The 21,929-nt window shown below is 34.4% G+C and overlaps 2 protein-coding genes across 4 annotated transcripts; one reads left to right on the top strand and one right to left on the bottom strand.

Annotated features, from left to right (window-relative positions):
- The first annotated feature begins 1,160 nt into the window (after window positions 1-1,160).
- LOC123211653 (F-box/LRR-repeat protein 14) lies at window positions 1,161-10,876 on the top strand. Of its 3 annotated transcripts, none has more exons than XM_044630448.1 (16): window positions 1,161-1,316; window positions 2,750-3,049; window positions 3,132-3,260; window positions 3,372-3,579; window positions 4,074-4,220; window positions 4,626-4,700; window positions 4,911-4,982; window positions 6,176-6,247; window positions 6,535-6,606; window positions 6,737-6,808; window positions 7,983-8,054; window positions 8,745-8,816; window positions 9,187-9,330; window positions 9,671-9,742; window positions 10,242-10,388; window positions 10,494-10,876. In XM_044630448.1, exons 2-16 carry the CDS (start codon window positions 2,852-2,854, stop codon window positions 10,676-10,678), a joined length of 1,737 nt encoding a protein of 578 aa, XP_044486383.1. In that variant the 5' UTR covers window positions 1,161-1,316; window positions 2,750-2,851; the 3' UTR covers window positions 10,679-10,876. The 3 variants fall into 3 exon arrangements, with proteins under 3 accessions (XP_044486383.1, XP_044486385.1, XP_044486384.1); XM_044630449.1 differs by lacking the exon at window positions 1,161-1,316 and adding an exon at window positions 1,358-1,498; XM_044630450.1 differs by lacking the exon at window positions 8,745-8,816.
- Window positions 10,877-11,899: 1,023 nt separating this feature from the next.
- LOC123211454 (topless-related protein 1) lies at window positions 11,900-20,800 on the bottom strand. The gene is made up of 27 exons (XM_044630201.1): window positions 20,637-20,800; window positions 20,140-20,278; window positions 19,803-19,982; window positions 19,586-19,699; window positions 19,340-19,498; window positions 18,794-18,971; window positions 18,584-18,710; window positions 18,362-18,471; window positions 18,087-18,252; window positions 17,856-17,965; window positions 17,688-17,757; window positions 17,526-17,599; window positions 17,333-17,428; window positions 17,156-17,251; window positions 16,884-17,011; window positions 16,519-16,753; window positions 16,280-16,438; window positions 16,118-16,207; window positions 15,777-15,923; window positions 14,896-15,006; window positions 14,610-14,789; window positions 14,401-14,529; window positions 14,222-14,317; window positions 13,742-13,930; window positions 13,494-13,660; window positions 12,485-12,762; window positions 11,900-12,205 (listed from the first exon to the last, which is right to left on the bottom strand). Exons 2-26 carry the CDS (start codon window positions 20,217-20,219, stop codon window positions 12,549-12,551), a joined length of 3,405 nt encoding a protein of 1,134 aa, XP_044486136.1. The 5' UTR covers window positions 20,220-20,278; window positions 20,637-20,800; the 3' UTR covers window positions 11,900-12,205; window positions 12,485-12,548.
- Between the last annotated feature and the right edge of the window lie 1,129 nt (window positions 20,801-21,929).

Here is a 21,929-nt window from a genome sequence, read left to right as displayed (position 1 = left end):
ATTCAGCACGAACATATACCATTCATAATTTCTGGACCAATTATATATCTTTTTTAAGTTTAGGTGCGTTTTTAAATATGTATTTGTAAGATTTTAAAAGTTAAAAATCTTATTTATTTATTTAAAATTTTAGTTAGGATAAAAAAGTAAAATTAATATTTAATGAAAAGATTTTAAAAGGTAAAATTATATTTTTTATCCATCTTAATTTAAAAATTTTATAATTTTTCTCTTATAAAATTTAAAAAATCAATATTTTCTTTTAAGGTTTACAAACCATCATAAAAGATGGTGGTCTCTGGTAGTATTGACTCTCTCCCCAAACTTAAATCTTTCTATACATCACATCTCAACAATCAATGAAACCTATTTTTTTTAATGAAGATGAAATTATTTTCATCGGAGTGTTTTTTCTTGGACATAAACGATTTAATCTTTATTTTAGATGAAGATGAGCATCAGAGGTCTTAGACTAAAACATGGTCATTTGAGATCTCTGATAATAATCTTTGTCCGATATGAAGATAATTTCATCTTTGTCAGAATAAATAAATTTCTCTGGTGGTTGAAATATGATTAACAGAGAGAGTCAATATAACTGAAGAGAGCAAAGTTTATTGTTTCCAACGAAGATCTATAAATCTTAAAGGAGAAATATTAATTTTTTAAACTTTAGATCAGTAAAAATGAGTTTTTAAATTGAGAGAGATAAAACTTTAATTTTTTAAATTTTTATATAAAATAACTATTCTATTTTTAACTTTAACTAATATTTTAAAAGAATAGATAAGACTTTTAACTCTTTATACCTCGTATACAGAGATTGTATATAAACTTAAGCGGGAAATAATCCTTTGGCTGTAGGTTTATTTAACAACTTAACAATTCACGTACATAAATGACTTTTTCTCCGCATAACATGCGCTTGTTATCCGGGTTTAAGTTTAACAACCAATTTCCACATGTCCCAGAGATGGGTACCAGCCGACTCCTATTAAATAGAGTTGTCCTCATTCAGAAACTACAGTTAGTAGTAGATTATTTTGTGATTATGACAATCATTAGGGTTGTCAAGTAATTCTCCACACAGTACACCAAACTCCGAACCTCCCTCCTTGCTGACTCAAACGAAAACGTGGCAGTCATCTGTTGGTTCAGACTCTGGTTCGAGTCACAGCCACTGGCACTTTTCGGTAGTCTATTTTAGACTCTGCTTCTTCAGGCTTCACTCTGAAACAATCTCTCTCTCATGTCACTGTTAAGCCTTCGATATTTGTCTCTCTCCATCAAAAATCTAGATTGATCGTGATGATGAGGTATTTTTAAACCTTTTGTCTGATTTATCCTTTAGTCGCTTTTGTGTATTCGTTTGATTCTGCTTGTTCCCGAGTGAAAAAAATGAAATGATTGCTGGAAAAAATTTCCGGTTAAACGAAAATTCTGTTTTATAAGATTTCGTTGTTTTTATTGCCTGTTCCTCTTACGTCTGTGAATATCGGTGAGTTTATTTCCATCTCTGTAGCTGAGACAAGGACTGATTCTATGTTTCTCTTTACGTTTTTGTATATATTTTGGTTCTGTTTCTCTTTATGTGTTGGTCTGTGTTCTTCTAGATAATTTTCGTGAAACTATTTTCTCCGAATCTGCATTTTGACTCGGCGATCACGGCTTTACTCTGTTTTTAATTATTTCTGTTTTGTGAATTCTCTGTTTTGTTTTTTAAATTTGTGTTGTGTCCTGACTGAGTAAGCGGAACTGAAAACTTATTGTGAATTTGAAGTTGAAGTATGCCTTGTTTGGTTGGTAAGAAAGGCAAGTTAAAAAAAAAAAAAAGTAAAGTTCAATATTGGCCTTATCAAAATCCAGTGTTTCTAATTTTTCAAGTTTGAACCTGACATATTGCTGTAATTTGGCTTGATAATTTTTTTTTTAAGTCGTGAGTGTATTTTTACAACAATTATTGAATTTGTTTATAGTCCGCATGAGGTTAATAATGTAAATTTATTATTTTCTTTTTAAAGATACTTGAAATGTGTCTTAATTGCTCAATCACTTAATGGCCAAGACTTTGATTGCTCTCGGTATTGTATTACTGTTTTATATTATTAATTTAGTTGGATTGTGGTACCTTTATTATCACATATACATTGCACGACGGCACCACCTCAGTTACTTTGTAACTATCACTTAACCACCGCCATGATGACCACTTCTAATGTATAAGCATCACCATTACATCTGTTTACACCCACCAGGACTGCCACAACTGCAGTTATTACCTTCACAGTTATGACTATACCAGACAATCATTACTGCATCATCCTGAAAGAGAAAAATGGATTAACTCCATGTCTAAGCTTGAACACCTTGCCTGCAAGCCTAGAACACAAGTTCGCAGCAAACAAACAAGCACGAAGGGTGTTTTCCTCTCATTTCTTATGTTGTGTGAAATATGTATAGAAAATAGATTATTAGAATAATTTGATTATATGAATAAATTTTCTAAGAGAATGCACATTATTACAAACAATTTTTAGGAAAGTAAGTTATCCTTAGCATGATATGAACCATTTTGATTTGGCTGAAAATATGTGTGTCATGATTTTTAAATGACATCCTGGCTCTTAAATTTATAGTTTTAGCATGATAATCACAAGCACAAGTCTCATTGGATGCCAATTTGGAAGTTTCTTTCTTAATGATTTTGTGGGCTGACTACTTATTTTGCTTCACTCTTTCTTGTTTACAGGGTGAATTGGAGAGCATTTTTTCTTTTTGGTAATTGAATGGATTAAAGTAGTGTTCTGCTGCAATTGTAATATATACATATTTTTCAAAAGATATTTCCTCAATGGGAGGAGCTTGTTCTAGGAAGAGAGACCAATTGAACCGTGAAGATAATTTACATAGAGGGGCTTGTGGAAGAAATCATAAAAGCGGGAGTTCCAAGTGGTTGGTGACCTCGTTTTCTAGGCCTCAGCTGGAAATCCAGCAAGGACAGGGCAAATGTCTGTCTCTTATGGAGTTATGTGCTCATAAAATTCGCGAGGTATTCTATTTTCATATCATGCTTGGTAGAAGGCCACGACAATTTATTTCTGTGACTGATCTTTGATCTGCTTACCTAACAGGACATAGACAAATATGATACCTTTTCTAAGCTCCCAAGGGATATCAGTCAGCAAATCTTCAATGAACTGGTATATTCCCAATGTCTAACTGATATTAATCTTGAAGCTTTTCGAGACTGTGCTCTCCAGGTAATTCTAGCATGATACTTTGACATGTGGTGTTAAAATTATGGTGATGGTTGTGCTACTTGTCCTTGAACGAGCATGCTGATCTACAATTTTTTTTTTTTCTTGTGATAGGATCTTTACCTGGGAGACTATCCTGGTGTAAATGACAAGTGGATGGATGTCATCGCTTCTCAGGGTTCATCTTTACTTTGTGTGGATCTTTCTGGTTCTGATGTCTCGGATTCTGGGTTGATTCATCTCAAAAATTGCACAAACCTGCAATCCTTAAATTTTAATGACTGTAACCAGATTTCAGATCGTGGGCTTGAGCACATCTCTGGTACCTTTTCTATACGTTTTCAGTTACTGTGTAGGTAATGGTGAATACTCTGGATTCCAAAGGATTGTGGGGATGTAGAAATGAGTTTATGATCTCCATTTGTATATATTACATTGATATAAAATATTTTTCTTTGTCTGTATTAATTGGTAAGGGACTTGGGTGATTTTTATATGGATAGTTCTCTTTTCCAACATGGAGGGCCCGTATGAACTGAGGGTTATAGACAGTTATTTTAAGGCTGTCTTTGTATAAGGTTGAAGCTCCTTTGAATTTTGTCTTCAATTTGGTTTGCTGGGTCTACCTTCTTTGAATTGTTATTAGTACAGTTTGTTTAGTTTCCTACTAAAAGAATGACAAATCTGTATTTTGGAGCATCATTCATGTGTTTTTCCTTTCCTACCATTTTCCTTCATTCAAGACGTTTAGCATAGCTTCATTTTATACTTTAGTGCCTTTTTCATGTATTGTCTTACTGTGTGAAAATCTTTCAGATCTCTCAAACCTTACAAGTTTGAGTTTTAGAAGAAACAATGCAATTACTGCTAAAGGGATGAGTGCCTTTGCTGGGTTGATTAACTTATCAAAGTTGGACCTGGAAAGATGTAATGGAATTCATGGCAGTCTTGGTCACCTTAAAGGTATGTTTACCTCTAAAGGCTTGCATTGTCAAATCTTCCAACCCTCACTCTCTTCCTAGGCAGGGGTATGAATTTGGTTTTCTGTGGGAGGGTACATTGTTTGAATTTTCTTTTTTCATTAATAGAAGTAGTGGATATGTTGGACATGAGAAATATAATTGGAAAAGAAAAATGAATGCGGTAAGGTTGGTCTTTCTCTTTAAATATTTTTTATGGAAACAAAAGATTTGTGTTACTGTAGTGGAAAAGTTAAAAGTGGGCTCAATGTCCCCAATTGCACTGAAAAAAAAAGCAGTTTCTTATTTTTAAACACCTAGCAACAGGCATTGATGGAGTTTTTGAAGAGTTGCTCCTTTTCATAAAGGCATAAATTGGCTAATGTGTAACATATTTATTGTTTTGCAGTTTTGACAAAGCTGGAGTCTCTTAATATTAAATGGTGTAATTGCATCACGGATTCTGATATGAAGCCTCTCTCAGGTGATTCGAATCCTTCCTTTTCCTTGGGATGGTTTTATTAATTACTTTTTCACATGATTCTCTCATTCTAATACAGATTTCATGTTTTATATAGTTCTTCATGTCTGTCTAGAATTTTTTGGTGAGAGGAGTTGAAGGATGTGCATTGGATCAGTTTTATTGACATTTGGTACAAGATCTAGTGTGATTTTATTTCCATTTTCTTTTCAGGTCTTAGGAACTTGAAAAGTTTACAAATTTCCTGCAGCAAGGTTACTGACGTTGGTATTGCATACTTGAAAGGTATTTTTTTTTCATCTAGATCATGTTCTCACGCCTTACAATTTTACAAGTTGATTATATATCTTAGCCACATGGACCACCATTCTACTTTGCCTTGGTGAATGTGGGATCTTTTGTTGATGTAACTCATATGACATTAGGATCTCAAGCTTAATTGGGCTCGTTACAGAGTGGATCAAAACAAATCTGAAAGCACTTTGATTGGGTCTTTTTGGTTATCTTAGTAATTTATTATTTAGAAAATGTATAAAACCATATGAACTCATAAATGGAATTGCTTTAAAAGGATTCAACGATTAACCTTTTATGGAGACAGCATTAACAAGATTGCCTGAAGCCATCTACATAGATAGCATAGAAACTGGGAAGAAGCTGTGATGTATGATAATATTTGTAACTTGACTAAAGCTGCTTACAGCCTTTGAACGTTGGATGAAGCAAATTTACTGTTTGAAGTAGCTTGAATGGTTAAATCATGATGGACATTATATTTAAATTGTTAAATTATGTCACACAATCTTTGGGCAGCGCTAAAGGATGTAACAGATCTGATTATCCAAATCAAGTCACAGCTGGAATAGAATACACAAGGACAACATCTGTTAGGGAGATATGGTGAGAATTTGATTTGTGAACAAAGGCTTCTGGGGTAGAAAAAATAGAAAGACCAAGTTTTTGATGGTGTGACTAGTATTCATGAGAGAACTTGAGTGAAAAAACTTAGTTTTTGTTAAAAATAGCTCTCTTTTTCTCATGATTTTAAGGTAGGATCAATTGGGATTTGCTCACAATTTAGGAAGTGACAATCAATGTGCTGTGACTTATAGATGTATAGATGTAACTAAAGATTGATGATGGCCATGTATAAGTTTCAGAGGCACCTAAGGTTTATGAAATAATTGGAATTAATGAAATATAGACAGAGAAATATAAAAAATTTGGAGCCTATGCTGACATCTCAAACTTCTACAATTATGACTATTTTCATGAATTTGATATGCCATCCATAATGTCTGAGTGTCATTTTAACATTAGTTTTTTCTCTCTTTTTTTTTTAAAGTATGTCCTGCTTCCTGATTAGTAATTCTTCCATAGGCTTCTAATGATCACCCATTTTTTCTAGAATTTTTTACTCTTGTTTGACTTGGTAATTTAAACTTCTGTTGTGCTTGGCAATTGTTGTTGTGTTTCAGGTCTGCAAAAACTTTCTCTATTGAATTTGGAAGGCTGTCCAGTGACGGGTGCATGCTTAGACTCCCTTTCAGGTTGAAGCCTCTTGATGTTTCCATTTTCTACTGACCATCTAATTTATTTTTCAATGGCAGCTTGCAATGAACAACTCATTCATCTATTTAGAAACGTTAAATAATCAGATCTGCTGCAAGTCAAGTTAACGCAAATAGCAGAAAATGATAATCCCTTGACCTAAAATGTGATCTGAGTTAACCATTTAGTAAAAATTTTGATTAAGCTGCTTGGTCTTGTTGAAGATACACAATATCTTAATTAAGTGTGGATTTAGCCTAAATATTCTCGTCTTGTTTCTATGCAGGTCTTGGGGCCCTGCTGTATCTGAATCTTAACAGATGTCAACTGTCTGATGATGGATGTGAGAAATTTTCCAGTAAGTTGTCTTTAATTAACTGCACCTCTTGGGATCATGGGATCTACTGCTAAGATGATGAATGTGTTAGATATTTGTTGTTAGAACTTTGCATTTAACCTTGACCTCGATAAATCCTTATTTTCTGCAGGGCTTGGGAGTTTAAAAGTGTTGAACCTGGGATTCAATGACATAACCAATGCATGTTTGGTGCACCTGAAAGGTCAGTTCTCTGTCTTGTTTACTGTGTGCTCAACAGTTTATTCATTTTACATAATGTAAATGTTGTAGAATATTTAAAGAACCATTGATGATCCTTTTTCTTTATGTTAGATTCTTTGATTATAATCCCTGATTTGATCCCAGAGTAGAAAGATTTTATCCTAGAATAGAATCTCTGATTTAAAGGACTTGATTGAAGTCCACTTTCTTTTCGTTGTATTTCTAATTTGTTATTTTCTCTAAGTTTGATAATTTTCTGGTTGTGTAATCATAGAATAGCAGGGATGGTAATGCCCCCATTCCTATATACTTCATTCCTATTGATAAATTAATGTATCAGAGACCTTTACAAAATTCTTGTCTCATGGTATGAAAGCCAGATTCAGCACTGGCCTGGTATTTTTCTTCATTGCTTGTTCGAAACCAAGACAGTTTAGTCCTTTTGACAACCATTGCCCTGATCACTTTTACACTGGAACCTTCAATTGCTCCAGCTGTTTTTAATCCTGTAACTAAACCCTTGACTTTCTCATCATCAACCAACTCTCTTTCTCTCCAAATCACTCAGCAGAAACTCAAGAGAACCACTTTTTGAGATTCAACCCGTGTTAGCAAGTTGGGACTCATTGACATCTATTCACCAGCTTTATTTGACCCCAGAATAGAATCCCTGATTTATGGGATTTTGTTGAAGTTAACTTCCCTTTGTTATTTTATCTAAGTTCTGTAATTTTCTGATTGTGTACTTCTAGAACAATGGGGATGTTAACGCCTATTCCTTTATATTGCATTCCTATTGATGAATAAATGTAACAGAGAAAAAATAACCTTATCCTGTCTAACAAGCCAGGACAGGAAGTTCTATGTTTCAATTTAGTACTTGTGCTCTGCTGTTTTTTCTTTTTTTTTCCCTGAAATTTTAGTGAGTCTATCTTGAACTGTACCTACCTTCGATTATGAAATTTATTAAATTTTCGGGATTCATTAGTTTTAGGACTATAATGCAATATGGATTTGTTACAATAATTTTTGGCTTTATTGGATTGCTATGGATTGTGCGAGTAGTTTTTTTCAAAAAAATAATAATCATAAATAACCAAGAAAGGGAAGAGAAAGAAAACTGTTTCTTCTAAATATCTTTAGACTGTATGCTTCTTAATTTTGCTTTGAAACAGGATTGACAAACTTGGAGAGCTTGAACTTGGATTCCTGTGGAATTGGTGATGATGGACTGGTTAATTTGACAGGTGACTGGTTCAACTGTTTCCATTCAATTATGACTTCCATTTATCTTGTACTTTCTTAATACAAATTTACATGAGAAAAAATTAACTCTTTTTTAAATGATTCATTAAAATAATGTTCCTCCTAGTATCAATCTAATTGGTACTGATGCGGTGGGTCCTGAAATTAAAATTTTTATATATTTATGGTGAATTTCGGAACATTCCAATGACATTACTAAACTAATTTTTTTGTGTGTGTGTTGGGGGGGGGGGGGGGGGGGGGGGGGGGTGTGTGTTCTGGTTGGGGGAAGGTGTGAGGGTGAACATTCCAATGTCATCATTAAACTAATCTTTCAGGAAAAAAAGTCCAGTGTGCTTATTAAAGTTTGTAGTATCTAGAAATTTATTGAATTTTTTGGTAAGTTGTTTCCATTCTCTTGAATGACTTGCTTGTTTAATATGCGGTTTAAATGCGTACAACATATTTTGCATCAGAATTGTATAGCAATTACTATAGAACCAATCAATTTGAAAACTTATTGTTGTTAAGTCTTTGAAGTTAAACAGTAATTTGTATAGCACTTCTAGGCTTACTTAATCTATTTACTGCATATTTGATGATACTTCTGTTTTCCTTACTTTTACCCCTCTTTTTAGTTCTTTTTAAATTCTTATATATATCTAACACTGCTTGAGACACTGATGTTTTAGGCCTTTATCATTTAAAATTTTTGGAGTTGTCTGACACACAAGTTGGAAGCAATGGACTTCGCCATCTCTCTGGTTAGACATTCACCTGCAACTCATATTATGATATATAAACATGATTAACAATTTTTATATTCAGAGAAAAGAACAGATATAAGCATAGTACTTCTTTAGGTTAATTTTATATTTGTTGCCTTTTGCCAGATTTCCCCTTTTAATCTAAACACAAACTCAGTCCTATACTTATCACCCTTTCCTAATCTACTGTTTTAACAAGGTGTTGTCAAAACTTGTAGTGGCTAATCGAATATAACCCTGAGGAAGGTTTGTGAAATTCTCTCGTTATTGAATATGATTGTCATTGACTCAACAAATGTAGTCTGTAATAAAGGTTGTGGAATTTAAATTTATGTATGAACCTCATTGTATATGTTATTGTTTGTAGGTTTGGCTAGTCTGGAGAGTATAAATCTTTCATTCACTGGAGTTACAGATGGTGGTTTAAGAAGATTGTCTGGACTGTCATCTCTTAAGTCACTTAATCTTGATACTCGGCAAATTACAGATACTGGGCTTGCTGCTCTCACAAGTAAGAGCCTTTAAAATTAATGGTTCCCCTTCCCCTTTTCATTATTCCTAATTTTTCTTTTCCCTATAGTGTTGTCGTTTAATGAAATGATTTGTATATCCTTATTATCTTAGAGAAACTTGGCCATATTTAATTTAATTAATCTGGTTCTTAACTAGCTATGAATATATTTCTGTATTTAAATTGATAGATATGAAGAATTTATGGCATGTCCTGAATGTCCTACTGCAGAGAAGTGTCATTCAAGGATCATATGCGTATTTCAGTAAATAGATATAAAGAAATAAATGCATCTTTAATACTTTCAACTTATTCCATTTGTCTTCACTAATTTATACAGGTTTAACTGGATTGGCACATCTGGATCTTTTTGGAGCTCGTATCACTGATTCTGGAGCAGCACATTTGCAAAGTATGTTATATAGAACTGTATTGCTTCAGTCACTTATCAAGAAGGAACATTTATTACAGTAGTGATGCTAACTACAAAGGAACCTCTATTATTTCGAACTTGCTAAAATTGTCTGAAAGTTTGTTGCGTCAGGTTCAAATCTTCATTTATAACTGGATGAACTAGCGTGAAGGTTGCTGTTTTGGGATCCTGTATAGAGTTTAAGAGAATGGACACAAGTTCATGATATTCCATATCCAAATCATTATTGCCACCATATTGCATCTGATTACACTTTTATACTATATTTATATGGAGAAAAAAACTTTTGCTAGGCGGCTAATAATTTGATGTCGGACTGGTTAGCTTATACATTGTGCCGGGTTTTCTATTTGTACGAACCTCATTTCATTAATTGATTTGGATTTGTTTGTTATTAACAGTCCTTGGTTTGAATTTATCTGTTTTCTTTTTAAATTTTATTTCTGGGTATCAACCCTTATTATTTTTTGTCAAATAGACTTCAAGAACTTGCGCTCCTTGGAAATATGCGGTGGAGGATTGACTGATGCTGGTGTAAAGCATATCAAAGATCTTACATCGTTGTCTCTGCTAAATTTGTCGCAAAACAGCAACTTGACAGATAAAACCTTGGAGTTGATTTCTGGTATCTAATATTAACTTCATTTTATATTCTCTCTTTATATGCATGGTCCACCCAGTGTTTCAATTATTTTTCATTTTCAGTAACATCCTTTTATCGGACATGCAGGGTTGACAGGGCTGGTCTCTTTAAATGTTTCAAGTTCTCGAATAACTAGTGCGGGGTTAAAGCATCTGAAGCAATTGAAGAATTTAAAATCACTAACCCTGGAGTCATGCAAGGTTACTGCAAATGACATCAAGGAGCTTCAAGTAAGTGACCTCCCTAATCTTGTAAGCTTTCGCCCGGAGTAAATTGAGGAGCTTTAATGAAATGCTGTGTAAATATAGCAGATGTTGGCATTCAGAAGCATCTATTTTATTGAAGAATTGTAAATATATAGCAATAAGTAACATGTACAGGCTCTTGAATAATTGACATTGTGTATGCATGATTTATATATACTAGTTTGTCTGATTTTGGTGACTTTAATATTAATATGAGTTTTTACATTTGTCTGTTGATAGTATTTCAGGTATCTTATATGTTACTACTTTATATATTATACTAATTTTTAGATGTTGTATGTTCAGAAGTTGCATATATTTTTGTTAAATGTTTCAATAAAACTATGCACACAAACAATGATGTTATTGTATGATTGAATGTTGTTTTATTTCTGATTTAAAATAATCTAATCACATGACGATGTGTCATTATGTGTGGATAAATTTGTGTATCTTAAATGTTTTTGATTAAGGGGTAAAAATATAAACCCCCTTATGATGCAAATGTTATGTTTGACTAACTTGGTATTGAATTATTAATTTTTATTCTATTATGAGTTAACAAATTTAACTTAATTATCATCTTAACGATTAATTTTAACACCTAGAAATGGTAGGGGAAATTTTATTATATTCAGAGCTTCAAAGAGATTTTTGTTATTTGATCACTCTGAGAAGATTAATTTATTACTAATGTATTGATTGAAATAATTAAATAATAATGCTACCCATATAAAATTAGGATCTCAACTTTAAATCATGATATGACAGTGGTGTTTTTGCTTGTCTCATTATCCTAAAATTCAGATGATAGTGACACATAATAATCACACGACTTACATTTATAAAGTTGGTATCCCAACACTTTATTAGGTTAGCACCATTGTTTTCCTACTTGTATTGAACAAGGTTTTTGAGAGGGTGGTTAATGACTTTTCACTTGGCTGACAGATGAATTTTGTCTGACTTTTATTTTGTGGGTTGATTAATTTAGATTATTTTTTATTCGAGAATTTCCGGATTAAATTTTGGGCTAGATAGAAATTTTGGACAGCCTTGTTTTTTTCCGAGTGTGGGTTGCCACAATGTTGGTTGATGAAAGCAAAATAGCATATTTTCCCTGCAATCATTCAATTTCGATGCACAATTAAAATGTATTATAATTAAATATCATTTTATTTTTACCCGCCAATTTTTTAGTTTTTGCGTGCAAATGGATACAAAAGTGGCATTAGGACAAACCTGGAGTGGGAAACATTTCGAAAATACATAAATAAATTTACTGCCATGTGGGGGTTATGAGTTTTCCTGGAGAAGAATAGTGGAGAGATTTCTGCATTTTTAATACAGTCCTCCCTCGCCTCTAATCAAACTAGGGATAATTTCAAAACAAAGCAAATTCCAAGCCTTCGTGTTCATTTTTCTAAAAGGAGAAACATTTCACTACCAAATTCTTCTACGTCATTTACCTTACAAACTATCCTGATAAAACATCTTAAATCTACATCTTTGCATGTTGTTCTTTGAGTAAGTTACACATCACGAACCTCAAAACTGCAAAACAAGAAAAAGTCGACAAAATAAGTGGTATAACACTAACAATAAAGTTATAAAACAAAAATAAAGACCCGGATTACAGGGAAAACACGTTAACGTAGGTCAACCCCAGTGAATCTTACATCCTAAAGAGTTGAACAACTAATAGAACACAGAGACTATCCTACTATGAATTTTGTATCAAAAATGCAAAGGCTTTGTGGATGTCTGAACAAAAAGTTGGGATGATCTAATTTTAACAATACTGCTTTTAGTAGAAATTGATAAAATGCGTACCTAAATTAGAAAAGGGCCAGCAAGCCAAGAATGTAAAAGGACTTGTGCTCTGCCAGCCATTTTATCATCTTTGGGCTTGTTCTGAACCCGAAGCTCCAACTGAAGGTGTAGCTGGTACACTGCTTGTTGACCCATTCTCAACGGGTGGAGTAGTGCCCCATTTCCCTTCAGATTCAAGAGGCTCAAAGACATGAACTCCACCATCCGACAGTCCCAAAGCAAACTGATTTGCTTCTTGTGGATGTGAAGCAATAACGAGTGGGTGAACAGAGGGACTACTGCATAAAGTCAAAAAAATGGGTCAATTAAATCAACGAAGGCAATCATTTAAGTATTAACTTGTAAAAGGTAATGAAGTGCCCACCAAGGGCAAGATTACAAATAAAACTGACTTAATTTGGCACCCCACAAAAGATGTTACCAGGTTGAAGATAACTTCAGTTCAAACTGAATGGAAAAGTTCAGGTCAATAAATAAGAAAACGAGCTATACAAGATATTGATACTTGAAGAGAAAAAAAAGCCATGAAGCTCTTCCAGAATTGAAGCCCAGCGAGTAGCAAAAAGTAACTCTATGCCACAACTGCCACAGTCATTTTTTTCTCCTTTCTCATCAAACAGTATGATTATTTCTCAAATGCTGAGTAAATTCAAGCATCGAAAAACTGAATCATCAAGTGTGAAGTCTAGTAAAATAATAAATAGAAGGTAATTTTCAGTAAGAAGGGTTCCAACTAGGATGATACTGCCATGCTATGTTACAGTCTAATCCTACAAGTAAAACAGCAAAATCACTTACATACTCATATCAATGCATATGCATAGGTACACTAGTGCACAACCAAGATAAGATCTAAATGATCAAGCAGTATTAGCATGTCGTGTTGGGTAGTGCAAGAGTAAATTTTAATTGCCTTCAAAATAACTCTAGAGACACTTGAAACCACCATGTAATGCAGGAGAGTTGCAATAGTATGTGCACAATTTGAGCAATGAAGAGAAAGAATTACCTGACACTAGCAGGAAGATATGCAGATGGATTGATACGACAACGTAAACTGAGATTTGAAGCACTAAACACACATACAGTTGCATCCAAGAAGCAAGCATATACCAGCTGGCTATCACATGAGAATGTTGCATGACTGATTGGGGCAGCAGACTCCCGTGGGACCCACTAATAGTAAACAAGAAAATCATCATTTCAAAGAAAAGAAATTGTAACCTTAACAACAAAATGGATTCAAACAGAAGGTACCTGCTTCACACATTCTAGTTTTGTTGTTTCAAATATTGCAAGCTGTGTCTCATGTACAACCAGGAAGCGTATCTGGTCTTGATGAAACTGAACACGTGTGTCAGATAGCGCTGTTGGCGTTCTCCCAGGGGGAATTTGCAGGAATCGGTTCTTTTGCTTTTCCCATCCATCAGAGCTCCATACACAAAGCTGTTGAAATAAGCAACAAGTGAACCAACATCAAGTTTTTCGCTTATGGCTTCAACTTAAGAGCCAGAAAGAGAAAAGCTTTTACTAAACTAATGAAAATAATATCGATTATAATAATTTGAAATAAGAGATTGATCTGAATCTTCAAAGTCACAACTCCAGAGGGGGAACAATTAATTTGAGTTAGGGAAGAGTGCATAGAATGTTGAAAAGGTAATCACTTGATTTTCTGAGGACACGCTAACTGAGCACTATGGTACACATCACATGCCAAAGTAGAAAAATGATTACCTGAGCATCCGCTCCAGATGAAACTAGCACATTCAGTACATGAGAAAAGGCAAGGCCAGTTACTTTTTTGGAATGCCCTTTAAGCTTGCTTTTAACCTGCAATGATTGAAGGAAATTGAATACTACTGCTTTCCAAATGAATCCAGATAATGCCCAGAAATAGCATATCCACATCATACCTCATCTACACGGACATTATATATCTGAATTGATGAATCATCCATGCCAATAGCAATAATATTATTATCTTGAGGATGAAAGGCAAGAAATGTTGCTGCAGGTGGTGGTGGCATGAAAGTTGCCATTGTCTGTATTTGCCCAAGAAAGTTGAGAATGGTCAAATGAACATCAAGAATCGTAAAACTCGCCTTTAAAGTTCATGAATTACCTTAAATGTCATCATATTGAAGAGGGAAATCTTTCCACCAGATGCAGACATTACATAAGAATCATTCTTGGACAAAGCAAAGCAACAAACAGCCTCTTCAGGGTTTGTGTCTGAAACATCGTTGGTCATAAGAATGCCACTTGATGGTTGCCATAGTTGAGGTGGCATGCTGGCAGTTGCCTACAATGAATGATTAGTTTTTGGAGAAAATCAATGAGTCATTTTCCAAATTTAAGACTGAAAATCTGTGTAAGCCAACAGAAACTAATTTGAAGTAACCTAGTACCTTGCCAGTTGAATTACGGTCATTTCGCTGCCACTTCCAGAGAAGGTGAATAGCATTGGATGCTAATGCCAAGATAGCATTCCCTGAATTTGTAAAGATTAATCTTGATATCTGTAGATTTCAAGAAAGAAAATAATGAGGAATAACAAGCAAATGTGACATATTATCAAATCTAAATTCACTAAATAAAACATCCAACTCTATTCATGAATCACTTGAATATCCAACATCCAGGGCCTGCCCTACAAAGTGGAGTCTGGAAGGGCTGGTTTCATATTAAAATGTAAAAATAATCATATTTCGTTAATGTCATGGAATAGGCTCAGAAACCAAGATATATCACAGAACAGGCTTACAACCCAAGGAAACAGCTACTTTTAGATTGTATGTCACACATCTTGAGCTTCCACATTTATGTCCTCCGTGGGAGAAAAATAAGGGGCTATATGTTTAGTGTTCATAGCTGAATCTTTATGCATTTACGATTTTAAGATGCATACTTAATACGCTTAAAAGAGTTGAAACTGCTGCACCAGGGATATAATTAACCAAGCTGAACCTAAACCTCACCTCTTCTTTTTCAATAATTAGCAAAATTAGCATCTGCAACAGAGAGGCTTTATTATGGTCAGAGAAGGTCTTCACTGAAATTACATTTATAGCTAACTCTTTGGCATTTTCTACAGCAGCAGTTGCTATGGATGAAACAGGGAAACAGCTTGTAGAATACATATAAATATCAATCAAATGCCCAAAATATTACTGGTTAAATGACCAGAATGCCAGAAAATGCTATAAAGCAATCAAGCAGTATAAGGAACACAAAAGACAAATTAATAAGAAAATCTTTCAAGAAGAAAGTAAATTAGCAGATCTGGTACCTTGGTTGCCCTCATATTTTCAGAAAGTCTCAAAGTTCGACACTGAGATGGTTCACTGATTTCTGTCAGCTTCCAAATCTTTGGTTTGTCATTAGATTCTTCCATTATTCTAGGCTTCACATCTGCCAAAATCCGGGCATCCCCATTCTGGCAAGAATAATTTACTTACAGTTAAAACAAACAATAGACAAATCACAAAATAATGACACCAAACTCCATCTGTCAGTGGAAGAAATGAAAATTACATTTGTATAGTATGCCACATCAAATTGTAATCATGACCATTAAATAAATTTAAGAGAAAAAAAAACTTTTGTATTTAACATTCATGCTCCACAGACCATTCCAGGAATAGCAACCAATGATGTCCCTCTGTCTGCAAGTCCAGCACTAGTGGCAGCTACAGCAGCTGAGATTGGGTTTATTGCAGGCTGCAGTTAACATATTAAATTAGAATTGTTCAAACTTTGAGGTCGGATTGCAACACCTATTAACTATACCACCTTTGGGGCCTCAGATGCTCTTGATGCATCATATGAAAGATTCTCAAATGTACGCAGTAACCGCATGCCATCTGAGTTTGCCAAAATCTTAATGCCGTTCTCATTGGCAGAAACAGCCATGAGACTGCCATCCTTGTTAAAGCGGATACGTGGACTAGCCTGTGAATCATGGAAGGCAGAAATGAGAAATTGCCACTATCAAAAAGGTTTTCAAAAAATATAGAACTATATTTACTTACCGGAAGGCCTCCATCAGCATCAATGCTCGTCAAAAGTTGAACATTGTCCATATCCCAGAATTTAATAGAGAAATCATCGCCAGCAGCCAAAAACCGGTTTTTCGTGGTGTCAAATTGCACAACACCCAGAGATCGCTTGCGGAATCCTTGATATTGCCTTCTCACAGCTCCTTCACTTTCATTCCATTCAACAATATAAGAATCCCCATCTTTACTTGTCCCACATGAAAAAAGCCTGTGGTATCCATCAACCAACATGGCAAAGGAAAAGAAAAACGAGAAGAGAAAAATAAAACATTTTTAGTATTGACAACTCACTAACAGCGGAAGACAAGAAACACAGATACTAAGTCAAGTGCATTAACCTTGTGCCATCCGCACTGTAAGCCATTGTTGTGCACCAACGACCAGGAGCATCATAATCAACACGAGATCCCAAATTATCATACAACCAAGCTTTTATCTTTCCATCAAGAGCCGTTGAAAAGATGAACTGAAGCACAAAAACATGATAAAGAGATCAAGTACTAGGAAAGCTTGTTAACAACTGGATGCAGAAGGCAAAATACAAACAAGACAATCTAGTTCCATGTAAGTAGCACCATAAAGTGAAATAGGCATTAAATAGACCAGCTACCTGAATGTTTTCCTTATGATGAGGGCAGACAGAATACACAGGAGCCTCGTGACCTTCAAATATATATTGTTTTGCACCAGTAGCAGCATCCCACACCTATATTTACAGGAAAAATTAAAAAACAATGGCAACCTCCACTCTTCGTATGAAAATTATAAACAATGGACAGAAACAAACCTTGATGGTCTTGTCATCACCACAGGTAATCACACAAAGTTGCTTATTTGGGTGAGAGAAAGCAAGATCATTGACTCCACCAACATGAGCATCAATCTAGATAAGGATTGTAGCGTCACTTGAATGTATGAAACTCAAATTCAGTGGCAAGCACTGAAAATCTGTACACTCATTTAACCCAGAAAATATATACCTCCAAGTGCTGTCGGACTTCATCTCCCCCATGATATGAATATATTTGAACAATGTGCTTTGAGTATGCAACTCCTGTCAATATAATGGAATATGCATAAACCGATTATCCAGTTCACCCACAAAATTAAGAAGTAATAAATTTAGAAGTCTTCAAACATACCAAATAAAGAACCATCAGGACTCCAGTTGACACGATTAACAGACACAGCAGGATCTTTGACAAGAGCAGCCTGAATTAGAATAAAATCCATGCCAATTTTGCATTCATTAAGTGTACAGAACATTCATAATGGGTCTCTTACATTGATAGGGATAAGAATAAACAAACCTTGAGAGGCACCGGACATGGACTAAGATCCCAAAATGTAAAGTTTCTCAAAACGAGCCGTTCCCTAGATCCAACATCCCACAATGCTATGTCCCCAACATTGGTTCCAACTAAGGCATCAAATAGAAAAAAATTTAAAAGTCAGATTACAAAACTGACACCTAAAAGGACATAACTTATTAAACATTCAATAGCTACAAATACATAATCATAGGCTCAAAGGATTTGGACCTAAAAGAAGTGTCTGTTGAACAGGATGGAAGTCCATGCTCATAGGAGATGATTCCTGATTCAACGTCCTTGTGACAGTCTTTGGCAAGTCTTCAGGTGCATTAAAGGCCTGACTATGACTGTGACCTGGAAATGTTACTGGCAAAACATTAACAGGCAAATTTACCTGCACCAAAAAAAGAAAGAAATCAATTGAAGAGAACACTAAGGAAAAATACAAGTATACAATGGTCAACAGCCAAGAGATGAGTTGAGAGTGAGCCAAATTAGAATACCTCATCAGATATTCCCATTGGTCTTGTTCTTTTGGAAACATGGTCAGCTTCCCCAGGCGTGTAATCCACAGAAGGGTTACTTGGAGGAGTTCTGGGATGCTTTAAAGCTGCTGTATAGGGCAGTGCAAACAGTCAAGGTTATTAATAACACTATGTACTACATAGGATCCCAACCTATAACTTAGAGACCTAGGCCTACAGTAAGAGAGAGCAATGTACCACCTGGGATAGATGGAGCACCAAGACCAATAGCTCCTCCTCCAGACACTGCTGGATGTGTTACCGTGGAAGGATTAGACATCCAACCTGCAAGGGGTGTTGGAACTGGTGCTGGTGTAGGTTGAAATGGCTGACCACAAATCCAAAAGCACATTAATAGAGCATATCAAAACTAAGAAACAATTTGATAAATAATTAAGGTTGGTAACTGACCCCATGTGCTCCCAGAGGAGGAAAACCCCCAGCTTTGGGTAAGGACCCAAGCAATGGATTGTTTGCAGGTGACGGAGCTCGTGCACCATTTGGTTGTCCACATGAGTGATCAACAAACAGAGTTTTTATATCAGGATTTGGCCTTGGGTTTTTACAAAGTTGGTGCTGCCAATTCAGGCTGTAGTTACATCAGGATGTTAGAAAACAACACAGGATATATTTAAACTGATAAATTACAGCCTACACCTACGGTTTATGATAATGCATTAGCACATTTCTTGGCCCATAATCAGGGGGATTAGATGGAACAGCCACATATTTCAGTTCGACCAATAAAAGTAAGAAATTGCAATGAAAATGGTACTATTTAGTTGATCTATTTTACATTCTAAAATCCATGGAAGACAAATGGACTCCTTCCTTATAGGGCATAAAGATATTCAATAATATCATCACCATGTATCAGCATTCTTGAAGTCCACTCTCAGTAATTCCACAATTTATTTATTTGAACTGAAGGATATAGCAAATCTCTCGAAATATTACCTTTGATTGATGAGAGTTCGTAACCTTGAATTCTTAAGGTGTGGAAACTGCAACTTGTCACGGAACAATGGGTTGGCTTCAATAAGTTTCTTGAGCTCAACCAGCATGATAGCTCTTGCTGACTTGGTATCTCCATACTTGGACAATTGCTCATTCTCCCTATAATACAACAAGACACCATTTTAAAGGCAGCTCCCTGATATTGTTCTACATTCAATGTTAAACCAATTTAGGCAACTCTCCTACCTAAAATTCTCCAGTGTTAACAACTGAGTAATCTCCTTAAAAAGCTCCTCATTAAATGTAGCAAAAACCTTTAAATCTTTCACTAGTATCTCCACAGCCTTTGACCGGTCATGCCTATTTCAGTTTACATGTAAACAGTCATTTTCATGCAATTAAATCAATAAAACACTTGCAATGACCCCGAACAAAATGCAAAGCAAAGAAGCAACGAACTTACTTGTCCAATGCCTCGAGATATTTCTGTTTCCTTATCTCAAAAAAGATTTTCATTGAGTAGCGATTATCGTCCACTTTAGTGAAACCAGAAAGGTACTTCTCAACCTCATCCCAGTTACCATTATGCACCTCATCCTCAAAATATTTCATATTAAAGAAAAAGCCAGACTCTTGCTCCAGCCTATTTTCCATATAAATAATGATGCCAAATCATTACATAATAACAATAATAAATAATTACAGTAACTAGACATTATCCAATAGTAAAAGCTTTAATGAAAAGTAAAATTAATTTTTCTCTCTCAAAAGAGTGAAATAATAAAAAAATTTATCCTTACTTGTGAACAGTTTCTTTGAACTTTTCCTCATCGAGAAACTGTAAGATCAAGAACACCAGCTCTCTACTGAGAGACGACATCGTTTAATCACCCCGTCTTAATTTCCTAGCGCGCAATTTTACCAAATATATCTCTAGATCTGACAATATCAATTAAAACAAACACAAAAAAATAATAATAATTTCATAAAAGGTGAGCTGAAAAAATCCTCAATGAAAACCAAAAAAATTATAAAATATTACAAAAAATAAATCAAGCCTCTCTCTCTAGAACTAGATCATTCAACTGCCTTCAATAATCACTCTAAAAAAACATTTTTTTATACAATTATCGAAAAAAAAAAACCCAAAATGAAGTTAAAAACGAACTTACAAAAGAAAATCAGATTATTTAAGGGATTAACGATGCACCACAAAAAAGAAAAACAAAAGCGGAAAAGAAAAGTGAAAACAAATTTTAAAAAATTCACGAAAAATTAAAATCACAAAAAGCTTTACCTTATGAGTCGATTACAGCGAGAGAGAGAGTCTAACACGAGCTTTCTCTATCTAGAAATATGAAGCTTTCTTTATCTAGAATTAGAGTTGGTTTAAATAAATATATATATCTATAAAGCTTTCTCCCTCTAAAACTCTTCTCTGAAAATTATATTTATATACCGACATTAAGCCTTGCAGAAATTGCGATTTTTATAGGAAGAGCAGACGGATTTGAGAGGGTGATAAGTCAATTGACTTATCACTGAGGGCTTATCGCTGAAAGTAATAGCTTATAGATATTATAGATTGGATCATTGATAAGTACAGTATGATATGCCCCACCAAGCCGGCTACATTTTGTCGACTTTATCGGCGCGGAATCTCTAGCGAACAGCTGTAATAGACGGGAAAGAATCCTCTACTGGAGGGTACATGGTAGATAACATGGACCCGATATTAAATTTTGCTGTTATGTAAATTTTTTCGTAGATTATTTGGTAAATAAAATTGCTTATAATAAATAGAAAAAGAAAATTCGACCTAATTTTGAGTGATGATTTTACTGATGGGGGACAGATTAACTGGACGGCTCGTAGTGGAGGAACGGGTTAGGAAAGTTGAGGGAGCGATTTTCACTCGTCTCAGACACCCCGGAAACGACAAGCTTTCTCTGGGAGTGGGGTCCAAGAACTTTGACCCCAGATTTAGAAGAATTTTACGGCATTTGCCATTGGGGTCAATTCTGGAGATGTGGTAGTTATTATATCACGTGATATACTGATTCCAGTTCATGAATTCGATATGAGATGAAGATTGTTTCGGTTTCAAGGAAACAAGCTAATCATTTTCTCGCCGACAAAAAGTGGTCGTTTTATCGCACTGTGTGAGATATTATAAATGATATTATGATATAAAACATATCAATATAATAATTAATTAGTGAGATTTATGGATATTAAATAAATAACTATTTTTAGAGCCATAAAAAATATCACACCTTTAAAGTTTATACTTACGTGGCTATCTGCAATGAATTGGCTTAATTTTTATGCTAATCTAGGAAAAATAGGCAAACGTAGATTAGATTTTGACAATTTCGTTTTTCCCATGCAAAAATTATGTCCACGTAATTCCATTATTTTTTTATTTTATTTAAGTTTGGTGGTCCATGTTTAATATATATTTTAACTCGATGAAATAATTAATTAATATTTAGAATTGTATAAATAATATTATATATTTATTTTAAATATATAAATAAGCATATATAATTATATATTATTTTATTATTAATTTAAAATTATTTAATTA

The sequence above is a fragment of the Mangifera indica genome, chromosome 3, assembly GCF_011075055.1.
Source record: "Mangifera indica cultivar Alphonso chromosome 3, CATAS_Mindica_2.1, whole genome shotgun sequence".
Classification (NCBI taxonomy): Eukaryota; Viridiplantae; Streptophyta; class Magnoliopsida; order Sapindales; family Anacardiaceae; genus Mangifera; species Mangifera indica.
Note: the sequence above shows the minus strand (reverse complement) of the source record. Positions and strands in the feature narration are given on the sequence as shown.

Coding starts and splice junctions, on each gene's coding strand:
- LOC123211454 (XM_044630201.1), bottom strand. CDS start 20,219: ATGTCGTCTCTCAGTAGAGAGCTGGTGTTCTTGATCTTACAGTTTCTC. Junction 19,983..20,139: donor TTCAAAGAAACTGTTCACAA/GTAAGGATAAAT, acceptor TATGGAAAATAG/GCTGGAGCAAGAGTCTGGCT. Junction 19,700..19,802: donor TATCTCGAGGCATTGGACAA/GTAAGTTCGTTG, acceptor AAACTGAAATAG/GCATGACCGGTCAAAGGCTG.
- LOC123211653 (XM_044630448.1), top strand. CDS start 2,852: ATGGGAGGAGCTTGTTCTAGGAAGAGAGACCAATTGAACCGTGAAGAT. Junction 3,050..3,131: donor GTGCTCATAAAATTCGCGAG/GTATTCTATTTT, acceptor CTTACCTAACAG/GACATAGACAAATATGATAC. Junction 9,331..9,670: donor TGGGCTTGCTGCTCTCACAA/GTAAGAGCCTTT, acceptor TAATTTATACAG/GTTTAACTGGATTGGCACAT.